Here is a 24806-nt window from a genome sequence, read left to right on the forward strand (position 1 = left end):
AGTGTTTGAGGGACAGAGTTCAACTTGAAAGTTCATCTCAAAATCTAAATAAAATGCACACAATAGGCATACTATAAGAAAAAGTATAGAATAAGTTAAAATTATAAACTTATTAAACATAGCTCATATTTTGTGGAAAACAGCAATAGAAAGGGGTTCTGGGAACCAAAAAATTGAGTTGAAATTGTAGTAAACGCTGTCACACTCATTTGGATAAACTTCATAAACTTCTAATTTCCAAAATGAAATTAATTTAATTTGTTCAATAGCAAAGGCCTCCACAGCTCTGTAGGCAGAACAGACATCACGTTGTCTTCTTAGTTTAAGAAGACAATGTTTCAGGAATTCAAAGGCCTGTGCCTTCTTTACCTTCAGGGTTCTCCAAGTGGGCGCAGCAGCATCACCCGCCACTGTTAACAATGCAGGTTTCCATACCTACTGAGCCAGAGAGGGGATGAGACCCAGCAATGCCTGCTTTAACAAGGCCTCCAGCTGATTCTGGTGCATGCTACCCTTTGGTTTACCTTAGGTCTTCTGAGCTTATTGGTTGTGATATGTGATTTAGACAGATGAAGAGCTCCAGGGCACACACTGGTTGTTTAAATTTACCTTCTTGTTTAAATCAATCTCTGCATTTTACAAAACACGCAGGAATTAAATCTTAACTATCCTTGTTCATTCTGTTTACAAGGGGCGGAATCGGAACCTGTCCTTGACACTGTACAGCTTTTGCTCCACGTTGATGCTTCTTTCTTTTACTTCCTTTCTCTGCAAATCATCAGCCACTACAGTTTTCAAAATAAAGCTTTTAATTCTCCATGCATTAACTCAATCTTAATATAATCATCTACTATGTCTTCCCCTGACCTTTCCTAAAATCATCACAGGGCAAAATGAATGACCTTAAAGTAAATAAATAAGAATTTCAAGGGGCAAGTGTTTTCAAGCTTATGCACAAGCTCGCAATTATCCTGTCACCTAGACTAGATTAAACGAGAAAAACGACCACCAGACTAAGTCTGTGATAGCGGATTTCAGCTAAAGGTCTCTTGCTTGTGCATTTACTTTGTCCAATGAAATGTTTTATTTTATTTACTTTAATAAGAAATCCGAACATTAAAACCAGTAGAAAGTGAGGCTGTTCGGATTGAAGCAAAAAGAGCTTGTCACACAGCTGTTGCTTGTAAAGCTTCACAGGCACGTCTTAGGACCAAGTGTTTGCATGGTCAAATCTGCAAACACCGATCCAAAACATGTCCTTTTCTGAGCATCTTTGGATATATTAAAGGTAGATTTATTAGAATTACTAGGAACAGAAAAGCACTTTTTTTTCTTAGGCTGATTAATCCACGTGGACCACAGAAGGAAAAGACAGGAATTCTCAGAGGCTGAGTAGAAAGCTGTATTGTACCTGTGAAGCCACCATAGTTCCTGCAGCCTGGGGCTCTCATCCTTTCTAGCTCACTAAGCATCTTCTATTCCTCCTTAAAAACCTCACTGAAGTCCTATTTCTGTTCTAAAGGCTCCACCTCAACAACTCAACCTTTCTACTGCTATAATTTTTATTTTGAACAGATTTCTAACATTAAAGGATACCCAAACATTTTACTAAAAATTTTTCCTGTGGCTCTACCTCACCCTCGAGTTAAAGTATAATCCCTCATTCACCTTTCTATCTCCAACATCAAATATTGGTGCAGCATGTGATAGGCATTCAGTAAGTGTGTATTTAATTAATCAAAACTATGAAGAAAATTCAGTTAATTATTCAAGTAAAATAGTTTGAAAGCTCAAAAAACAAAAACAACAAACAAATGATTTGATTAGACTTGAGGCAAATGCTATTTTAATGATAATAATCCAAACTTCAATTTTCTGCTTTATTATGAGCATTCAGAATACTTTATAAGATAATCTTGATTTTGAGATACCTTTAAGGACATTCCCTTTCCCATCAATGTTTGCATTGATTTATTTGACTACACTTTTAGTCTAACAAGGCTACAGATAAACCACACCGCCTGGATAGAAGTCTGATCATTTGCCATTACATAACGAATAAACATTCAAACCTGTAAAGAATTTTTGTGAGTTTATTTGAGCCAAACTGTCAGCAATTCCCGGGAAGCAAAATCCCAATGCTTTGGGATAATGCTCCAAAGAGTGGCAGCTTTTATCTTGTTTTATACATTGCAATCAAAGGAGGAAATGTAAGTGAGTTTCATGAAATCTATTGGTGGAAGGAAAAGAGGTGGGAGAAAGCAAAGTGGAGAAACCTCTAGGATTGGATAAAAAGTAAAAGGATAGACATACAGATGGGTACAGGATAGTTAACAGACAACAATTAACTCAATAACAATGAAGGAATTTATGGTCTCTGTCCTGACACCCAAAAGCATTTGTTTGTACCCTGAGGGGTCTGGAAAAAGGGAAATTACAAGTTACCCAGACATTTCAAAGATATGTTATCTTAGTGCAAAAAAGACAATAGGCTCAGTTAAAGTAAGATTGACCTTCATCAGGGAAGGTATTGGTCTAGGTAGGACATGACTACCCACTATACACTACTTTTAGTTAAAGCTTTAATTTTAGATCATCCCTTGTGGTTACTTTCGGTCTTGGAGTTTGCAAAACTGCCATGCAGGACTTCCCTGAGCTAGTCAGGTTAGCAAGTGGCCTTTTTTTTTTTTTTGTCCACATACAGGGGGGTCCCAAAATGTATACATGCTTTTCTGTAGATTCTATTACAATTTGAAAAATGAAATGTATTTTAATAAACAGTGCCTTTATAATTATTCAAAGTATGTATACAGTTTTGTAATACCCTATAGACATACTGAAATATGAACTGCCAGCTATTTTAGGGAAAATTTTCCTCTGGTATGCAATCAAATCTTAGAAAACCATTTCAATGAAAACTCAAATAGCACACTGTTAAGATATACAAGTCCTATGCTTATTTAAAGTAACTGATATAATTAGTAAAATAACAGTCCATTTTCATCAGCAAGTAAAAAAATAAACCCATTTATTTGACCAAATAGCTGTCATGGAAATAATTAGATATAAACTTACCCTACAGTAATATTACCATACTAGTGTCCCAGTGCTTGGATTCATGCACATTGATAGGAAATTAATTAGAAGAAATATTTTAATATTGCTATTCAAATTTGCTAATGAAAATAAAAAAGGATTCTGAGTGTCTTGTCTACCTATTTAAGGACTTCTGTGAGGATCAAATGAGAGGAGGCATGGGAAAACGCTTCACAAACATGTTGTTAAAGGAAAATGTTTGCAGCTGGCTATAAAGCAAGTCATGTTCCTGGGATGAAGAAACTCTAAGGATGCTAGTTACTAGGGAGAGGAAGCCAGGCATTGTTTGGTGACATCATTACCCAGTGCCCACAGCCACCATTTCTGGGCTCAGTCGGGCTGGGTTGTGGGCTGCATTTTGTACCATGGGGTCTTGGCAATGTTGCCTGAAATTTGGTGGGGTGTTGCTCTGGGGTGGTGGCAGGAGCTGTGTTCCACATGGGAGGAGCTGAGTGTTGGTTTTTCAGCTCCAGGTTTGAGGTGCGTTTATTTTTAAATGGCCAGTGCATGTCATGGTAGTTCCTGTGTTGAGTGTCTGCCCCATGATGGTGAGTGTACATCATAGCTATTGGTTGGACAGATGGACACTTAGCCATATATATATATATATTGGCAGTTTTTAATATAAATTTCAATAAAGGTGTCAAATTTTTCTCAAAGAAAATACTTTGTATTACTTAAAGTTCAAAAGAGAAAAACCCATTGCACCACCACACATCTGCATAAACACATAACATACAAGCCATTGAAAACACATTAGTGCATTAAAACATATCTACATGTCCACTGGCCATGTCTTAATGATATTTATTGGGTCGGCAGCTAAGTAATTGCGGATTTTTTAAAGAAAATCAAAGACAATTTTTTCATGGAACTAAATAACTTTATTCTGTAATGTATTGCCCATTTTGATCAATGACCTTTTGCCATCTTTCAGGCAGCATCATAATCCCACGTTCAAAAAACTTCTGGTTTTTATCAGCAAAAAACTGAATCAGGTACGATTTGACATCATCATCATTATTGAAATTTTTACCATTCAAGGAGTTTTGTAAAGATCGAAACAAAAAGTAATCAGATGGTGCAAGGTCAGGACAATATGGTGGATGTGGCAAAACATCCCAACCAAGCTCCATTAATTTTTGCCGAGTGACCAAAGATGTGTGTGGCCTTGCATTGTCATGATGGAATACAACACCTTTTCGATTTGTCAATTCGGGCCGCTTTTCTTCAACTGCATTGTTTAATTTCGTTAGTTGTTCAATGTAGGCATCAGAATTGATCGTTCGGTTGGGTGGTAAGAGTTCAAAGTAGACAATTCCTTTGTAATCCCACCAAACTGATAACAAAACCTTCTTTTGATGAATATCAGCTTTTGATGTTGTTTGAGTTGGTTCACCTGGCCTGCTCCACGATCTTTTCCGCTTGATATTGTTGTAAACAACCCATTTTTCATCGCCAGTTATCAGTCGTTTTAAAAATGGATCATTTTCATTACGTTTCTTTAGCAAATCGCAGCTGCTAATGCGTTGCGTTAACTGTGATTCTTTAATTTCGTGAGGAACCCATGTATCGAGTTTTAAAACACAGCCAAGTTGTTTTAAGTGATTTTCAATGCATGTATGTGATACATGAAGCTTCTCTGCAATCTCACGTGTTGTACTGTGACAGTCCAAATTGATTATTGCTTTGATTAGGGCGTCATTAACTTCAACTGGACGACCAGAGCGTTTTTCATCTTTGAGTGAAAAATCACCAGAACGAAATTTGGCAAACCAATTTTGACACTGCCGTTCTTTTAAGGCTTCGTCACCATAAACAGCATATAACTTTTTATGAGCTTGCGATGCGTTTTTCCCTTTGAGGAAATAAAAAAGCAAAATATGACGAAAATGTTCCTTTTGATTTTCCATTTTTTAACGAACGCCAAACGAAAACTACAAAACAGATCAAAAAACTTTTTTTACTGATTAACTGCTGAATAGCCAACTATCAAATAACAAAATGTGTTTTACATTTGTACTACGTCTGCAAACCTAAAAATTCAACTGAAGCCATATATGTGTGAAACCCGCAATTACTTACTTGCCGACCCAATACATTTCTACATATTAATGTTTCTTCTCATCCTTTTGATAAAATTCAATTAAAATTAATGATAATATAAATGTTGCAAAAAAAAAAGAGGTAACTAGAAATAAGTATCTATAATAATAAAAGCATAATAAACTAATTAGACTGGACATCCATCTGGACAACCTTCTGGATGAAGCCAGGGTTGCTAGGGAAGCCTGGGTCCTGGGTACCTACTGGCAGCTGGAGGGAAGCCCAGGTCCCAGATGGCAGAGAAAAGCCAGTGCTGGCAGCTGGGGGAAGGAAAGCCTACTCTTGCACAAATTTTGTGCATCAGGCCTTTAGTAATAAGTTGTTTCAAAGGTTAAAATAAATAATAAATTGAAAAGGAAGGTTGTGGGGAGGTAGGAAAGTGTAAAGGGGGTCAACTATTGGTGATGGAAGGAGACTTGACTTAGGGTGGTGGGTACAAAGTGCAATATATAGATGATATATCATAGCAATGTACACTTTAAATCTATATATTTTATTAACTAATGTCACCCCAATAAATTTAATTAAAAAATAAAAAAGAGATGATGAACACAGCAGGAAAATAGAATAATACTGAGCATTACATTTGCAAGCTTTGAACATCACTACAAGTGTTCAAGTGCATCCCTAGATCTCAAAATCTCAAAACAATATATGCTGTAATTTACATCTTGTGCTTCTTGAAGACCTGGAGGTTTCCCATACCTCCTTGGGACTGCCAGGAAGAAAGAAGGGGAATACAGCACACTCCAAACCCCCAGTCCCTGATTGAGTTTTTTTTTTTTTCCAGAGGAGCTAGTTCCCTCTTCCTCTTCCTTTTCCTTCCTCCCAGCCCCAGGCTCCAACCCCTTCTTTCCTCTTTCCATGGATGTTTTTGTTCAAATAGTCTCATGACCAAAAGAGGTAGAAAATCAATGCTATGAGGAATACAGTTAGTTTTCAATAATTATTACAGACCTTAATTTATGGTGAGAGCTAAAATACACATATGTTGAACATATTGTTGACCTTGAACTGATATCCCTGAGCTTAAGTAACATTCCAAAACTTGCACAACAAAATGGCCAAACTAAAAGTATAATTATTCAATTATATTTTTTTTCAATTTGAAATATTTAAATCCAATTCAAGCCTAAAACAGTTGCTATTTTTTTTTGTAGTAAAACTTCTGATTAAATATCAACTTCTGATTTAATAAATATTAAAGCTAACTTTATTAGCTATTGCATAGAACTTTATCATAACTTTCAAACAAAGAAATATTAAGCACACACCTCAAACAAGGGTGTAGAGGCTCATTAGTGCTGTTAATAAGTAATAATTTTGATTCATTTCTTTTAAAAAGGTTATTGGATACTGCAGCTTATCAAAGGTTCAGTGATTTCTAGATCCTAGATTCCCTTTAAATTACAAGAACATTTTTATTGATTGGAAGAATTTTAAAACAGGCAAGACAAAAAAAAATGGCATTGAAAAATTAAAAAGTAAAACTATTAAATGGTATTAGCAGTATTTTCCACATGTTTTCTCAAACTCTACCAAGTTTTAATAGAAACAAACATAGTTGTATTTAGTTAATATCATACTGTACTGAGAAGTAGAACTGTCAGCTCAACCCCTATAATGCCTCTGGGGTTGGATTAAAAAAAGGTGAAGAGATTAAGCAAACAAACAAACAAACAGAAAACCTACAAAACTCATAGACACAGACAATATTGTGGTGATTATCAGAAGGAAAAGGGGTTGGAAGAAGGCTGGAGAAGATAAAGAGTGGTAAAATAATGATGGAAGGAGACTTGATTTGGAGTGGAGGACACACAACACAATATACAGATGATGTATTATAGAATTGTACACTGGAAACCTATGTAATTATATTAACCAATGTCACCCCAATAAATATAATATAAAAAAATCCACAATATTTGGAACATCAGGCTATAATGCCAAAAGAAAAGGCTACAATCAAAACAAAAGTACACAAAGCCCCCAAAGAATTTGTATTTTGCCACCATTGTCTGTCCCTTGGATGTAAAATTCAAGTGGTTGCCAAAACCGGTTTGGCTCAGTGGATAAAGCTTCGGCCTGCGGACTGAAAGGTCCCAGATTAGATTCTGGTCAAGAGCATGTACCTTGGTTGCAGGCACATCCCCAGTAGGGGGTGTGCAGGAGGCGGCTGGTCAATGATTCTCTCTCATCGATGTTTCTAACTCTCTATCCCTCTCTCTTCCTTCTCTGTAAAAAATTAATAAAATATATTTTAAAATAAAGAAATAAAATAAAATAAAATAAAATCCAAGTGGTTATTTTAACCAGATATGTAGGCCAGCCATTTTCTGCCACATAGGTGCTTCTTGAAGTAGCCCACCAACAGTGCTTTATTTCCCAAATTCTCTTCTCCCTACAGTAGCACTCTCACAATGCCCATTAGAAATGTCAACTTCCAGAAAAATACCTTGGAACATAATATGGCATTTTATTAATGCTATTTAGAGTTTTAGAGATGCAATCATTGAAGGGATGGGGAAAGATGCAATACCAGTACTCATATGACTACTGGTTGGAATGTGCATAGACATTGAAAAGTAATCAGGGAACCTGACAGCTTCACCTGTTTTAAAAAGAAAGATTTTGATCTGGCCAGTGTGGCTCAAAGGTTGAGCCTGGACCCAGGACCCAGGAAGTCCCTGATTCAATTCCTGATCAAGGCACATACCTGGGCTCAATTCCTGGCAGGGACAGTGCAGGAGGCAGTCAATTAATGAAATTCCTCTCTCATGGATGTGTCTATATCTCTATCCTTCTTCTTCTCTCTCTAAAAATTAATTATAAAATATATAAATATTTTTAAAATGAGGATCTTAGAAAACTCAGCAAAGTCAAGGGGAATTAACAGGGTCTAGATAGAGGATCCTTCGTCCAGAGATAGCAGAAAAAAAACGTTTCTGAGTAAAAACATAGAACACCATCTTGAGTCCTCAGGGAGAGGTAATGACTGATTTTCATTTATTTGAAGAAGACAAGATATTTTTCCTAAAAAAAAAAAAAAAGCGAATAATTTAAAACTCTGTTTAGAGAGTTAGAGGATCTTTGAAAAATGTGTGTTGTATATAATCACAGCATAAAATTGTAAAGAATAAAATAGAGATAAGAAGCTTTATAGGATGATATAAAGAATAAGGAATATAATTAAGATCTTCAAGGAATCATAATTTATATAGCCACATTGAAAGCAGATTTGATGCCTAAAAAGAAAAAAAGGAAATGAATAATGTAGAAGATAAATTTGAGATGTTCTCAGAATATGCAGGTTAGTTAAGGTATACAATTACTAAAGGACAAGAGGAGAGATTAAAAAGGCTGAGAGCAGTCATCTTTTTTATTTTTATTTTTTTCTCTTAAAGATACTGATTTTATTTCCTTTGGTTATATAACTAGAATTTGAACTGCTGGATTGTATGGTAGCCATTATTTTTTTTTAATTAAAATATATTTTTATTGATTTCACAGAGGAAGGGAGGAGAGAGAGAGAGAGATAATGGGGACTGAGCCCATAACCTGGGCATGTGCCCAGACAGGGAATCGAACCGTGATTTCCTGTTTCATATGTCAATGCTCAACCACTGAGCCATGCCAGTGGAGCTATTTTTAAAAATTTTTTGATGAGAATCCATACTTTGTTACCATAATGGCTATACTATTATAGTTTATAGATTCTTCAAGAGTATACAAGGACAAAAGGGATTGGGGGGAGTCTGAAATAATATATACATTAAACAAGTTTAATTAAAAAAAAATAAGAATTATAGATGTATTTGGGGAAGAAGCCAGATAACTCTATTATCAAAGTATCACTTCTCAGCAAAATTCCAGGTTCTGACTGCTAATCACTATTGGTGTCTTCTTCCTTTAATGATAGCCCTTTCGATTACATGGAATCAATAAATCTATATTTAGAAATTTTCATTATTAAGGGTCAAAAGCCAGTAATATATTAATATTAATTAATAACAAAAAAAAATAAAATCACTTGGTTGATTTTAAATATGGCTCTGAGACTTTGTGACCCTGAGAAACACAAATCAGCCAGGAATTCACTGCTTTTCATTGTAAAACAGGGCTTGTGATGATGACTGTGACAGTTAATGAATATGAATCCAGTCTACCCCCAACAAAATAAAAAATAAAAATTAAGTACCTAAAAGGTGGCAGGTACTGAGCTGGGAGTTAGTTATAAGATTAAAATGAAAATAAACAACATGGTTCCCATTCTCAAATACCTTATGGTAACTGAGGAATACCTCTCTATAACCTCTTCCAGCAACAGTTTTCTAGAATGAATTGCCATTCATTCTATAGAGGAGTTTGAAAGGCAAGGATTTAAAAAAAAAAAAAAGTGAATTAATTCTATATAATGAAAGGCTAATATGCAGATTGTCCTTACGAGCAGCAGTTGGACCAACCAGGAGTTAGATGTGTGTTGACCACCAGGGGTGGCTCAGAACATGGCAGGCATCGGTGACTTGGCACTGGCATCAGGCGGCAATGGAGGTGCTGCTGGCCCTGATGGGCCTCGACAAGAGCAGGACCACAGCGGGATGGTGAAGCAGGTGAGTGGGTGGCACTTGCATAACCAGGCCAAGGTGGGTATGAGCGGGGCCCTGATTGCCCCACTGGTTGCCCAACAGACTGCAACTGGTGGCGCTGGGTTGGGGTGGTGAGCAGGCAGCACCAGACCAAGGTGGGTGCAAGTGAGGACGCCGATTGCCCTGTTGGTCACCCCACAGTATGGCTCTGATTACAAACTAGGCCTAGGGATCCTACCCAGGAATGAATTTCATGCACTGGGCCTCTAGTATTTATATAAAAACAGACTTAAAAACAAACCAAAAAAATAAGAAGAATTTTATAAACATTGAAATCCTTTTGGTATTCATCATGAAAATATGGTGTGTACTAAAAAATCTACTTATTTCCTTAGAACCTGCCCCAGCAGTTGTAAAAAAAATAATAATAATATTAGATTTCTTATATAGAGGTTACTTGATATAGGATTTTGCCCATCAGCAATCACATCACACTCTATGACACCCTTGCTCATAATACTTTAGTTTTTGTTAATCTTTAAATAAATTGAAGGATATATTTTCTTTTAATTGGTGAAAGAAGAAATAATGTCCTCTACTATATATATAAATTTCATCTAAGACTATAAGGAAATACTGTAAAGTTTACTTTCCCAATTGTGTCTATTTTCTGATTAAAATGAGGGTCTATGTCACCAAAGCCCTAATTAATTGGTTAAAGTAGGTATATGCCTAAACATTGCTTTTGATGCTCCATAAACAAGAGCAAAATGGAGTGTCCCTGCCTGAGAAAACCTAGGGTATCAGTGCAGGTTCCAACATGGTGAGGGGAAGTTCTTAGTGAGGGGAGCTGTTTGCAGAACCAGAGATGCTGGCACAAGTCATGGTTGAATTAGAGTAGAACTGACATTTCCTAAGGAAAAGCAGGCATCTGTTTCTGGGGAAAAAAAGGAAAGTAGATTTGGGAACATAACAGAATAATAAATGAAAAAAGCCAAACAGCAAATAATTCTTTCTTTAGCTTTTACTCTCTACCGACACACGCCTCACCCTAGGCAAACTTTTTGGACTATTTTTAAGTGACTTTTTAAATTTTGAGATATAATTGACAAAATGTGGTATATATTTAAGGTATACTAGTTGATATTTTGATATAGGTAGACATTGGGAAGTCATCACCATAATCAGACTGATTAGCATATTCATAACTTCACAAAGTTACTGTTCTCTGTTTTTCTTATGGGGAGAGGAGTGAAAACCCTTAAGCTCTGCCCTCTTTTTAATTTTAAGTATAATAATACAGTAATATTAACTGGAGTCACACTGTTGTACATTAGCTCTTGTGATGGGAAAACAGCTGTTTTGAGTTGCAGCCTAGGCATTTCACAGTGTGACAACCTTGCTCACACCGAGTCCAGGCGTTTAGCTAAGGACCTGAGCTTAGGATGCCCACCACAAGCTTCAGCTTTGCTGTTGACCACTGTGGATGGTTTGTGCCTTCTCATTTAACATGTCATAATCTTCATATTCATAATTTAATACACCAGCTGAAGCCCCCCAAGACAGATCTGCAGAATTTATTTAACTTGCATAACTCAAAACTTTGTACCCTACATCCCTCTTCATTAAATAACCTAAGAAATCTTCCTCCATCTCTTCTTACTAGCTGGGCAAATTACTAAGCCCTCCAAGCTCAGTTTCTTCAGCTGTAAAGTGGAGACCATAAAAATAATTCATAGGATTGTTGTGAAGATTAAATCACAGGGTACACTACAAGCAGTTAGCCCAGTGCCTGGCACTTACTCAACACCCAATGACTAGTTATTATTGCTGTTGTGATTCTCACTCTGGTGCTTAAACAAAAGTAATGCCAAGAAATATTGGCTGACTTGCCCACAGCCATACAGTTTAGGGAAGTGAAAATCAATTTCCAATCAATAAATGCATAACCCATGGACACAGACTACAGCGAGGTGAGGGCCAGCGAGTTGCTGGCTGGGTGGAGGCAGGCAAAGAGGGGGGAAAGGGGACATTTGTAATAGTGCCAACAATGAAGAAAAAACCCCACAAAAACAAATATAGAGACAAAAATTTGTAAATGTTTTAAAGTTTTTAGAGGACTTATATCCCTTGTGATGCTCACAATGACTATGAAGGAAGGAATAAGAGAAATTATCCTCTCTGTCTAATGGATGAACGCTTGGACACAGAGAAGTCAAGTGGCCCACATCAGCCAGTGACAGAACGACAGTTCTAATTCCTGAGGCCTAACCCTCCCTTGTAAGACACTCGGTCTGACACACAGAGGCTGCTTTTCGGCCTGGATACCGGGAAGGCCATAAAGAGCAACGCATCTGGATGGTTCTGAGCACCAGTCACTTAATCAGCAGCCCCCCAAAAATTATGAATTCTTCTGCTCTACAAGCCCCCCTGCACTTTTCTAATGACAATAGTTTATGATTTTAAAATCTTTTGAATATCATAGGATCTTGATGCCATTAAACTCCAATAAGTGCAATATAAAAGTATATTTTGTCATGGGTGTGGGATGATGGTAGAAAATTTAAATTAGTAAGACTGGTAATATCAGAAAACCAAATGAACTTTCACACTCCTAAGAAAAAGCAAATGTACACACACAATGAAGCAATGTGCATTTTTTTTTCACTTACAAATGAAATATCTTCAGAGATCAGGTAGGTGCAAGCTACCTGCTTTCAGACGCTGTTTGGAAGTACGTGGCAGTGACTGGGTAATGGCTGGGTACACACACAGCTCCAGTAATGAATGTTCAAGCTCACTCACACTGGCATCAGTATTGACAGCACAGAGGAGGATTGCGAGGTGTTATCCACTGACAGAGCAAAATTAGATCAGCTTTTAAATTACTTTTCAGCAACTTTATGTGGCCAGATAAAACAAAGAGACAAGGGCTTCGTGTCCCATAACGGAGGTTTCCTGTGTGCAAATACAGAGCAGGGAAATTTCTGTGAAAGCTGACACCACTCCCTAGGAATTACTTTAGGTCAATGTATCAATGGGTTCCTAACCTACAAAAACTATTAAAGCAGTGGCTTAACCCATACCTTTGTGTTGATTTAGAGATAAAATAAAAATCTTATAACTAGCCAAGCCTGTCTGATTCAGCGATTCAGTGTTGACCTATGAACCAGGACATGTTAAGATTCCTGGTCAGAGCAAATGTCCAGGTAGTGGGCCCAATTCCCACTTGGGAATTGGGCAGGAGGCAGGAGGCAGCCCATCAATGATTCTCTCTCATTAATGATGTTTCTATGTCTCTCCTCTTCTCCCTTCCTCACTGAAATCAATTAAAAGCTGTATAACTAAAGCTGAACTAAGAGTTCAAATGTTTACAATCTCATATCAATTATATGAAACCCATTAAAATGTCCTTATCACATGATCACACAACCACTTCATAATATAAGCAAGAATGGAGAACTCATGACTTCCTACCCTAGATTAACCAAAAGTTGTAAAACTACATTTGCCAATATTGTATGTAAGTAAACATATATCTTCCCCTAATTTCCTTTTCAGTTAATTCTAAAGTCTACATGATAAATCTAACCCTTCATCAGAGGATGCCCTTTCATATATAATGGTGTTTCTGAAACAACTCTTCCTTGCTTCTCTAGGTCTAACTTTCTTCAACTATTTATCAGGATTTTTAGTTCATAATTCTGATTTATTTCTTTACATACCTCTTAATGGTAAACTATGTTAAATAGTATTAACCCAATCTGGAAACCAGCTATAATCAGCATAGAATCTTCCCTTTGACCACCTCTCTAATAACCATTCTATTCTTCTCTCTGCTTGAAATAGGTGTATTCCTTTAGCTGTTCCTATTCTTGTAATTCCACACTTTTATGTGTATCATTATATGAACAAGATTCATAAGATATCAGTCATCATTCACAAATTGGTGATAATTACTTGGAGGTTCCTTATACTGTTCCTTCCATTTTTTATGCTTAATGAACAAAGTTCCATTAAAAAGTTACATAAAAGAATATTCCCTTCTCAGACTTTCCATACTTTCAATTACTCTCAGTTCTCATTTGAAACAATGCATAATTAACAGTTTAAATCATAAAAATGTGTGTAGGGCAATCAAGTGCACTAAATCATTAGGGCTGAGGAAAAAAAGTTTGCATCTCACTTAGCAACATAAGCTGAATTGTCAATTTCAGTCATGTCATTTAGCAAGTCTGTTAGAAGTCGAAAAGAGTAGAATCAAGTTTTGAAAGTGATAACAGAGAACTGTGAAATACTGATATTAATAGTACTTACAAATAATAAAATTCCCCAAATTCCACTACTACCAGGTGCTATGATGTTATCTGTTAGCCATATTGTCATTTGCTTTATGGCCTATTTTTCTACATTACTCAAATTTGGATTATTCCTAAATTAAGAAAACAGGATTGGTCTCCTGTGTCATTCAGTCAAACCCTCTAATTATGCAGATTAGGGATCTGAGGTTCAGGAAAGTGATGAGGTTTTCCCATGGTGAATATTCACCTATTAAGCTGGGATTCCTGAATGCTGGTAAATACTCTGTTTTCTATTCCACACTAGGTCATAAATTCTAGTTCTGTGGGCTCTTATTTCAGAGTTCTTGCACCAATTGATTTGAGGAATCTCATTTTTCCTACATTAATTATATAGCATATACTTAATTTATATCTAAAATTTTGATTACTGTCTCTTCCTGTTATTTGTCTTTCTCTTAATATTGTTTTCCTTCTTTTATATGTGTTTACATTTACTATGCTCATTTCAGGAAAGTAACATAATATGTCTAATTCTGTCTCCTTCTAGCTGTGTAAACTTGAATCCATTTATAAAATGAACATATCTTTACTTAAGCATTAGATATAATGAAACAAAATGCAAAGCTGAGATCCTGGTAACTATTACATGCCTCCCAAACATAATATTTATTTAATAAATAACAATAATAATGAATTGATGAAGGCAGCTATTACTTCATTATTTTGCATCTCTAGAGTACGATGGAAAGATTATATAATTCTCATCAGATAAATATAGAAAATAAGTAGAATTAAATCTGCTTCATCTACTATGGTGTGTGCCTCTATGAACACATGCACTAACCACTATGAACAGGGTGAAAATTTTAGTTGACTAAATCCTTGTGCATGAAATGACTTACCATTAAGAATCTTAGCTGAAGCCAGTTTGGCTCAGTGGTAGAGCGTCAGTCTGCAGACTGAAAGGTTCGATTCCGGTCAAGGGCATGTACCTTGTTTGCTGGCACATCCCAGGTAGGGGGTGCAAGAGGCAGCTGGTTGATGTTTCTCTCTCTCATCGACGTTTCTAGCTCTCTATCTCTCTCCCTTTCTTTCTGTTAAAAATCAATAAAATATATTTTTTAAAAAAAGAATCTTAGCCACTTAATAATAAAAAATATTATCAATAACAATTCTTCTACCTAAAGATTTCCTTAAATGTACCTACATGATTAGTACTTATTTATTCAATGTAAAAATTGAATTAGTTGATTGTGTTTTATCTAACTATCTCAACAGGCCATTTAAACTAACTACATGAACAACCTGATTAGGTAAAATTAGTCTATCAGAAAGAAAAAATATATACACACACAAAAAAACATAACTCAAGCAAAGTAATTTGTGTTATAAGCTTAATATGTAAATATTTGTTCATTATTATGGTTACCTACACAAATCTTTTTTTTTTTTACAGTTACAATCAATGATATAAAATAATTATATTTTCTCACAATTGGCTAAGAATTCTAGTCAAATTCAAACAGTTGAAGATGATAAAAGAATTTATCTTATTACCTGTCTTTTCCTTAATATTTGTTTCCTTATTCCATAGTCATGCTTCTATTAAATAATTTGTAAACACTGGTAAATGTTAGTTTGATTACAACACAATAAAATTCACTTTAGATATTCCCTGTACTCCAGTCCCCGCCGCCCCCCCCCGCCCCCCCCCCCCCCCCCCCCGCTCCAAACATTGAATATGAAAGACCTAGACTCTGGCCTGAGCTAATTATTGACATGATTGGAAAGTGAACAAAGACTTTTTGTAACATAACTTACTCATAACAAACAATTAGTGCCCACCAGCCTCTCAAACAAGAGTTTTCAAAGAAATGCAAATAATAACATATGTTGAAAAGTAAATGTGAATCCTGTCCTACTACAAACATGTAAAGTGAAGTTCCTAACACCAGTATTTCCCATTTAATCCTAAGGAAAAAAAAAAATAGCTGACAATCATGGAAGCAACTTCAAATTTTTCTGTCAAATTAGGATATAATAAAAAGGTGAATCTGCTAAAGGAGATTTAAAGATAACAAGGACAGTAAAATAAATAAGTATTAATATCCTAATTATATGCCAATACTGAGTTGTTCAACTTTTTCACCATTAATTTTACACACATGCACACAAACAGCATTTTTCTTAGTCATCCTTACATGCTATGCTAATTCATATGACTCTGTCCTAATACATCCTTTTCTCTCAATGATATCCCCTTCTTTCTGCTAGGTTCCTCTGACCACTATGGTGAAACTGAACATCATTTCTTCCATAAAGACTACTCAATTATTCTTAACTCAAACTGATTGCTTACAGTTCCAATGTATTAAAAACAAAATGATAATTGAAAAATGTGTCACCCAATTGTTGTCTAACTATTTCAGGTCTATTATTTCTAATAAGTTTCTAAATTCTATAGGTACCATAATTATATTTCCTTTTACCATGTCAGTGGACCATGCCTATATTAGTCATGACTATAAATGTATAGAAGTAAAGTCTATATCAAAAAAAGAAAAAGAAAATATAATAAAAAGAAGTTCAATAAACAAAATGTGGAAGTGTGTGTCCTCCATCATAGTGAAGAGAGAGATAAAGGAGATGGAGACATGTTTTTGATTCTGGAGAAAAGAAAGTTAATCAAATCTCATTGTAGTCTTGGTTCAATATTTTTTTGCAACTCTCTACTTAAGTTTATTTCCTATGCCATCACAGCCTTTGATTACTAATTCACTCCTTTAACCCATAGGTAAGCATAAAAATACTGTGCACAATGGGGGGAAGAACCTTTATATTCATCATTCCCTTTAATGAAAGGACTGCATCTATTCATCTTTATATCCTCATATCTAGAATCTTTTCGCTATGTTCAATAAACACATGTTGAATAAAAGATAGGTGGACACATAGATGGAAAAATAGATGTCAATGTCAAGTGTCCACTAAATCAACATTTGTTCTGACAAACCCAGATCCTGGGCCAACAAAAGCAAACCAACCATAATTTTGTACAATTTATTACAGCTATGAGAACACCATTTATTTTACTACAAACCTTTCAAATGGTGACAGATTTCCACTTAAAGTATACAAAACCCTGTATTGTAGCTGCAACTCAGTAATTCTTGTTAATTAACTCTAAGCATAGCTCTTTCATCTCTCTTACTCAGACTCTTTTTTTCTCTCTCTTTAGTATAAGTTAAAAATGATTTATTTTATTTTATTTTATTTTTCTCAGTTGATTTTTAATTGAATGTATTGGGTGACATTGGTTCACAAAATCATATAAGTTTCAAGTGTTACAACTCAACAAACATCATCTGCACATGGCATCCCTTGCCCATTGCCCCAACTAAAGTCTCTTTACATCCCCATTGTCCCTTCCTTTGCCTCTGGCCCTGTGCCTATCACCACACTTTTGTCTGTGTCTAAAAGTATATGTGTGTGCATATATATACTTTTCTTGCTGAATTCCTAATTTTAAAAATCAAAATATAGTCTTCTTTTCACAAAGTAGGTTGCCATATGAAAGTTTACCTATCCTGAAGTTTGTTTTCTATTTCCAACTCCCTTTAAATACTTTAAAGTAATCATTATTTGTCTAAAACATAAAAATATTCTTTTTCTGAAAACTTTTCTCTCTCAAATGTTAACACTCAATTTTATGGGTAAATACTCTCCCATACTGTACATGGTGTTTATTATAAATATTATCATTTTAAGACAAACTAGAACCTTAAAAACATTTCCTTATAAATGATTTAAATTTACAAATAAAACAATAATTTGAATATATGCTAAGTGAAATAAGTCAGAAAGAGAAAGACAAATACCATATGATCTCACTTATATGTGGAATCTAATAAACAAAATAAACTGACAAAATAGAAACAGGCATAGATACACGGAACAGACTGACAGCTGTCAGAGTAAGGGGTTGGGGGCTGGATGAAAGGAGGTAAAATGATGCAGCAAACACATGCGCACACATGCAGTCGATGGGGGCAGGTGGAAGTGGGCAAAGGGAAGATAAATGGGGACAGACAATGACTTTGCTTTGGGTGTTAGACACATGATGCCGTGTGCAGATGGAGTTTTGTTAAGTTGTAAACTTGAAACCTATATGGTTTTGTGAACCAATGTCACCCCAATAAATTCAATAAAAATGTATGTGGGGAGATGAATAATTTTAAGGAAGATGGATTTCTAGGTTTCAAGGTGACACCACTAGAAAAAAAGATGCTATAAAAATGTAGATTCAAGCTTATGAGCAGACATGGGGGAAGGCAGATGTTAAGCTAACCATGAACATGAGTAGCCGTCAAAGGCTGCAATGACACGCAGTTATTTTATTTGAGAACCAGCATAAGAAACGACATTGCTGCACTCCCATCTACCTGTGGTGACCTCCAAGACTAAATGAAGATTCTAAATGAGCTTAACTTAGACTTCTTCAGGAGACGTACTTATCAAGAGAGCCTGGCAAGATACCTCATGAGAGTACAGAAAAAAAATCAAATTTTATATTTAGATACAATCTGATAATGAGGTCAAGGTAACACGTTCTTTTCATATAGTTCCCATTGTGTTTCCTGGCCACATGAGGAACCAGTAAATAGGCCAAGTATCTAGTGGTTGCTAGGAGAGTGATCTGGGTGGAGTAAGAGGAATGAAGAAGCACAATCTACTCTCTTACTGGAAAAGCAGCGCAGTGCACACAGTCTCCTGGCAGCGAGTAGATTTCTTCAGGGGTATTTACATAGCCTCTGAGAGCTCAGGTTCTATTTAAGCCAGTTTAAAGGTGTGTTTCTAAAATATTTTTACTGCTTCCAGAGAGAAAGGAAGAGGGCGAGAATCACTGATCTGCTGCCTCCCACACACCCACTACTGGGGCTTGAGCCCACAACTCAGGCAAGTGCCCTGACCAAGAATTGAACCAGTGACCTGTTCATAGGCTGACACTAAGCCCCTGAGTCACATCAGCCGGGCTAAAGGGTTCTTTTTATCACAAATTTAAAAATAAATATTATAGCTTATGTTTTAGCTAGAATATAATAGTAACACTGCAGCATTGTCCTAGGATGTTTCTCAAGATTAAGTGTACCAATAGTGAAGAATAAAATTATTTTTTTATTAAAGTTTAAAATGATTAACTCCAAATATATGATTTTGGTATCTTGTGAAGAGTTAAAGTGGAATGTAAGAATGTGTGCCCTAAGTAATAAAATGGTTTAATTTAGCATGCAGTTCACTATTTAAATATCCATCTAGTCCTTTGGCATTTCAATATCAAAGTGTCGTTATACACAGGAGTGAATGACTCTTTAAATAATCCAAGTTAACCTGAGAAGGGAGATAAGGCCCATGATTATTTTCGCTTGCTTTCCAAAGTCAAAGACGACAAATTTCTAACGCTTGTCCAAAATCTTGGTGACTAAAACAAAATGTCATTTAGCAATTCCAATCTAATAACACATTTTTTCACAATGTTGTTGTCCTCTTCTCTAATAGAAAATAAGTGCTAACAAATAAAAAGATGACTTACAGAATTATCACAGCACATTAGAATGATTTGTGAGAGATCTGTGTATTAGAAGAATGTTTGGTAATGGTAATAATACCTCATTTTTATTAGCTTCCTTTAGTTATAGTATTCATCTGAAATAATCATGGTGGAAAGACAAGAATATGGCAAGTCCTTAATTTGTAAATGATTCAAATAAAAATATAAAAATAAATTAATTAAATTATCTTAATTTATAATAGCAGAAAATTCAAGCTTTTTCATTATAAATTAATTAAAATAATTCTGCAGCACACCAATACATATATATATATAATTTGCTGATATCACAAAAAATATAGGTATATTTTGATTTATTTACCCAGGATGGCTATTGTTGCATTAGCTGTTGCCATTTTTTAAATTTGATAATCTAAGGAAAAAGAGCTCAGTGCCCCTGACTGAATAGTCAGGTACTGCATATTTTAAAAATTCTTGCAGCACACTGGTTGAAAATCACTGCATAATACCATCACCATGATATATACTCATCTCCCAACTGATTTCAATTGAAACTAAGTTCTTGAAAAATAACACAGAACTTCAGTGAAATGCATTAATTTATTCAAAGACACATCTTGAGTGCCAGGTGAACTCCAAAAACTTATCAATGTGAACTAAACAGTATGATTTGGTCTCTGCCTTAATGAATTAACTTCCTTTCATTTTATTGTTCCCATAAATTACCATTTAATTTTCAGGTATACAAGCACTTAATTAGGATATTAGAAAAGAAAGGACACTGAGTGAGGTAATCATTATTACCTAAAGGGCAAAGCTTATTTTATTTACCATAAATAATCTTCTCTATGCCTTGAAAACAAGCAAAGATATGTCTAAATAAATTGAAGGACAAAGATGAACTGCGATCTGACTACAGAGATTAGTATGGTCAGGCAAATTGGAATATTCAAGGAATGAAAACTTTACTTTCTATTCGCCAACACATTTCTTCTGACTGGATAACCCATTCACTTTCCCCATCACCTTCCAAAAAGAGAAACCATGGAACCAGTGATCTTACTTTTGGTTGTTTCTTTAAAAATCTAAATGCTTTTTAAAAGTCTTTGAAAATAAAATCTGAAATTACTAAGGAAAACTGAGGTGGTTTCTTTGCCAGGGCAGAAAACGACTAAGTGCAATACATTTCCACATGATTTCTCAGTCATTTCAAGTTTGGAAAGAGTCTCTCTAGTTTGCAGTACTTAGGATTAAAAAGAAAAGCCACCAAGAAGGGAAAGAAACTAATTTATTGGCCACATTTGAAGCATATACATATGAAGTCTCTCAAAATCCATACTTTACACCAAGAAGAATAATCTAGAAAAATGCTAGAGATGTGACACATTTAATGTGAAATGGCTAATAATGACCATGAGGGAACCATAAATACCAAACAATTGATCTAATCTGTGGAGGATATTTCTATTGATGACCTATCTTAGGAATTGGTTTTCTCACATGAGCCAAGATACTGATTAAATAGTATATGCAATCTTCGGAAGAATGATGTTGATTTGAATACTAACTTCAAATAGCATTATTTGCTTAGACTATAATTATATAGAGCTCAATAAACATCACACACAAAAGGCACACACATACCATTGATCCATCGGGCTTCTGGATCATGCAGCATGAAGTCATCCTTGAAGAGATCATCCAAGGACAACCTGGTTTCTGATGAATTTGTAAGTTCATCTGAAATGAAGTAAATCTCAGATTAGGAACTTACTACATGTCAATTTTTTAAATGAATGAATCATAAAAGTTGAAATACTTTGCTTCAAAAATATCCTAAATGATAAAAGGCTAAAATGCAAATGACCGAATGGTGGAATGACCAGTCACTATGATGTGCACTGACCACCAGAGGGCAGACACTCAATGCAGGAGCTGCCCCCTGGTGCTCAGTGAACTCCCACTGAGGGAGCGCAGCTCAGCCAGAATCCGGGCTCAAGGCTGGCGAACAAAGCGTAGTGCTAAGGATGTCCGATTGATAGGTTAGTGGTCCTAAGCCATCAGTCAGACATCCTCCAGGAGTCCCGTACTGTGAAAGGGTGCAGGCCAGGGACTTTCCCCCAAGTGCACGAATTTCATGCACTGGGCCTCTAGTGTTAAATAGATGACAATATAAAGTAATCATTTATACATGGGTTTTGGTATTTGAAGCTTGTGTATTTCATAATATTTTTCAACATATTAAATTATTTTTAACATTAAAATCGCCTTGATCTAGTACAAATTTAATAGAACAACCCCTTGTTATGTATTGATATATATAGTATGAAAAGAAAGCACTTAAAATTCCCATTGTGTATTGTGCTTTTAAGGGTATATTTTTCACTGTTCATAATCCTGCCAGTTACTTTCTAAAATCACTCTTTAACATATTCTCTTTAATAATAAATTTATATTATTATAAATACCAAATATGAGAGAGTTGAGGACATTAAATATATATTAAGAAAACGTCCAGTCTAAGAAGAAAGTTAATCAAATTAACAGAATAATAACAAGTTCCATCAAATAAATACCAGCGAACAAATAATAAGTCAATCTAAGAGTTAAATATAAACATTCAAATAATGCAATGCCAGAGTATTAACAAAAAGCACAATTTACATTAGTCCTTGACATATAAACTAGGTGTACCCCCTTTTTAAATTCCGAATTCTAGTACATGCAAGGACAATATAATTCAATTACCAAAATTAGGCATAGCAAACTCACTTTTAGATAGTAAGAAGCTATGAACAAGTTAGCAGTATTCCATTTTCTTTGACAAATAATAGCATTGTTTATTTACTGTATGAAAGCATATTTGTGCCCTTTCATTTCTGACCTTCACTCTGGTTGAAAATGAAATGTCAAAGGTACATACAAACCTTATTAGTTATTGTTTTTAGAAGGTTCAGAACTTATTACAACAAGCGCTTTGTTTCTTCCAGCTGAAAAGCTGGGCCAAAGAATCAATAACTTCAAATGCAGTTTCCTTTAACATGAATCAACCATGTATTTAACCATCCAAAAAAAAAAAATATCGCCAAGAAGCAAATAAAGAAATATTACCAGTGGTAATAGTGTGAATTGTTTGATTCCAAGCCTAGTAAAAGACCTTGTGATTATATATAGATTTGCAAAACATAATGCTCCCTTTGACAGTCTGACACACCAAAATTTGAACTTTCTTTATTCTTTGAACAAATACTGGAACAGTTAATTTTCAAGCTATTGAGTGAAGAATTGCAAGGTGATGGAGATGTATCTATGCTTTGCTCTTTGGGTTTCAACTGGCAAAGCATGAAAGAACATGATTCATGTCAGCTTAAGGATACAGAGTGCTAGACGAGCAGAGAAAGGAAGGAAAAATCTTGCAAAAGCAACTTAAAAAGGACTTACCAGCAGATAAAAATAAAATGACTAACTCTCATCTATTGCTATTGGTGATAAAAAATAGTACAAATACTTTGGAAGACAGTTGGGTGATTTGTTACAAAAGTAGGTGTATAAGCCACCAAGTGAACTCAGTCTTTATCCAAATGAGTTGAAAACTTATGATAACACAAAAACCTGCAGATGGGTATTTAGATAGGCTTTATCATGATTGTCAAAATGTGGAAGCAAACAATATTTCCTTCAATAGGTGAATGCTATCAACTATGGTAGATCTAGACAATGCACTGCTCTGAATTAATAAAAATAAATGAGTTATCAACCAGGGAAAGACATGGGGGGACCTTAAATGTACATTATTAAATGAAAGAAACCAACTTAAAAAGGTTACATAACTCCAACTTCATGACATTCTAAAAGGGCAAATATGAAGATATTAACAATATTAGTGATTATAATAGTAATACATGTCATGATATATTTGTCCAAACCTACAGAAAATACAACAGCAAGAGTGAACGCTAACGTAAGGTATCGACCTTGGCAGATAATGATGTGTCGATGTAGAGTCATCAATCATAACAAATATATAACTCTAGTGTGGGATGTCCACAATGGGGGAGGAGGTCTTCCCTTGTGTGAGGGTAAGGGGCAAATGGAATAATCTCGGTAACTTCAGCTCAATTTTTCTGTGAACACAATCTCTTTCAAAAATAAAGTCTATGATTTTTTTTTCTTTCAAGTTAAATTACCTGGACTTCCCAGAAAAGAAAGGAGAAGCAGCATGTTAGATAAAATCATGAGTAATTTTTTTTTTTGACAAACCAAAGAAGCCTTAGTTCTACAATTCACCGTCTGTCATAGGAGTTTGGGATTTTAGTCAAATGAGCTAATTTTATTAGGGTTTCAGATATATACTTATTCTATGAGATGTCTCAATAAGAACAAATGATTCAAAACTTAAATTTTCCAAGATTATATATAATGTACCATTAATTCTCCATCTTTCTTTAAAAATTAACTTTATTGTTGAAAGGATTACAAATGCTCCCCTTTCCCCCATTGACCTCTACTCTGCTTCCAGACCTTCATTGAACTATTATGTGTCCATGGATAATGCATACCTACCTAAAAAAGAGGGAATATGCTAATTGACCCTCATGCCATCATAAAGATGGCAGTACCCACAGCCAATAAGAAGGGGATATGCTAATTGACTGTCACACCCACAATATGGTGGTGCCCAGTCTCCTCAGTCCCACCGAGGTGGCAGGGGCATAGCAAGCTTGGGCCCATCCCTAGGTTTGCCTGGTCACTCTGCACGCCTGCCTCGGGAGTATCCTAGTCCCCTCAGTCCCCCAAACACCCAAGGCCGACTCAAGTGTAGGCAAGCCTTGGATGGTGGCTAACCCGGGCTGCCCGAGCCTTACAGTGTTTCCCCGAAAATAAGACATCCTCTGAAAATAAGACCTACTTACAGGTTTCCGAGTGAAATATAAGGCATCCCACAAAAATAAGGCCCCCGTAAGCTAAACATGAGAGATTTGGTCCACTGATTCTGAAAGAAATGGAGTCACAAGAAATTCACCAGGAAGTTCAGGAATTGGATTGTTATGATGATGTTCCAGAAGATGATGATATGATTGTCATTGAATAAATGAGTAAATTCTTGATACTGTAGGATTCACAGTTTGTCTGGTTTGTGTTGACAAC

At 35.4% G+C, this 24806-nt stretch overlaps 1 protein-coding gene across 5 annotated transcripts in view; it reads right to left on the reverse strand.

Annotated features, from left to right (window-relative positions):
* The window catches only part of DPP10 (dipeptidyl peptidase like 10), a 613760-nt gene that overhangs the window by 426453 nt on the left and 162501 nt on the right, over positions 1-24806 (reverse strand). For all 5 annotated transcript variants that reach the window (XM_084892516.1, XM_084892515.1, XM_084892519.1 and 2 more), the window contains one exon: positions 21303-21398. In XM_084892516.1, the coding sequence (XP_084748642.1) occupies positions 21303-21398 (96 nt within the window). The remainder of the gene's footprint in view (positions 1-21302; positions 21399-24806) is intronic.

The sequence above is a fragment of the Pipistrellus hanaki genome (assembly GCF_964339955.1).
Source record: "Pipistrellus hanaki genome assembly, chromosome: 8".
In the NCBI taxonomy this organism is placed as follows: domain Eukaryota; kingdom Metazoa; phylum Chordata; class Mammalia; order Chiroptera; family Vespertilionidae; genus Pipistrellus; species Pipistrellus hanaki.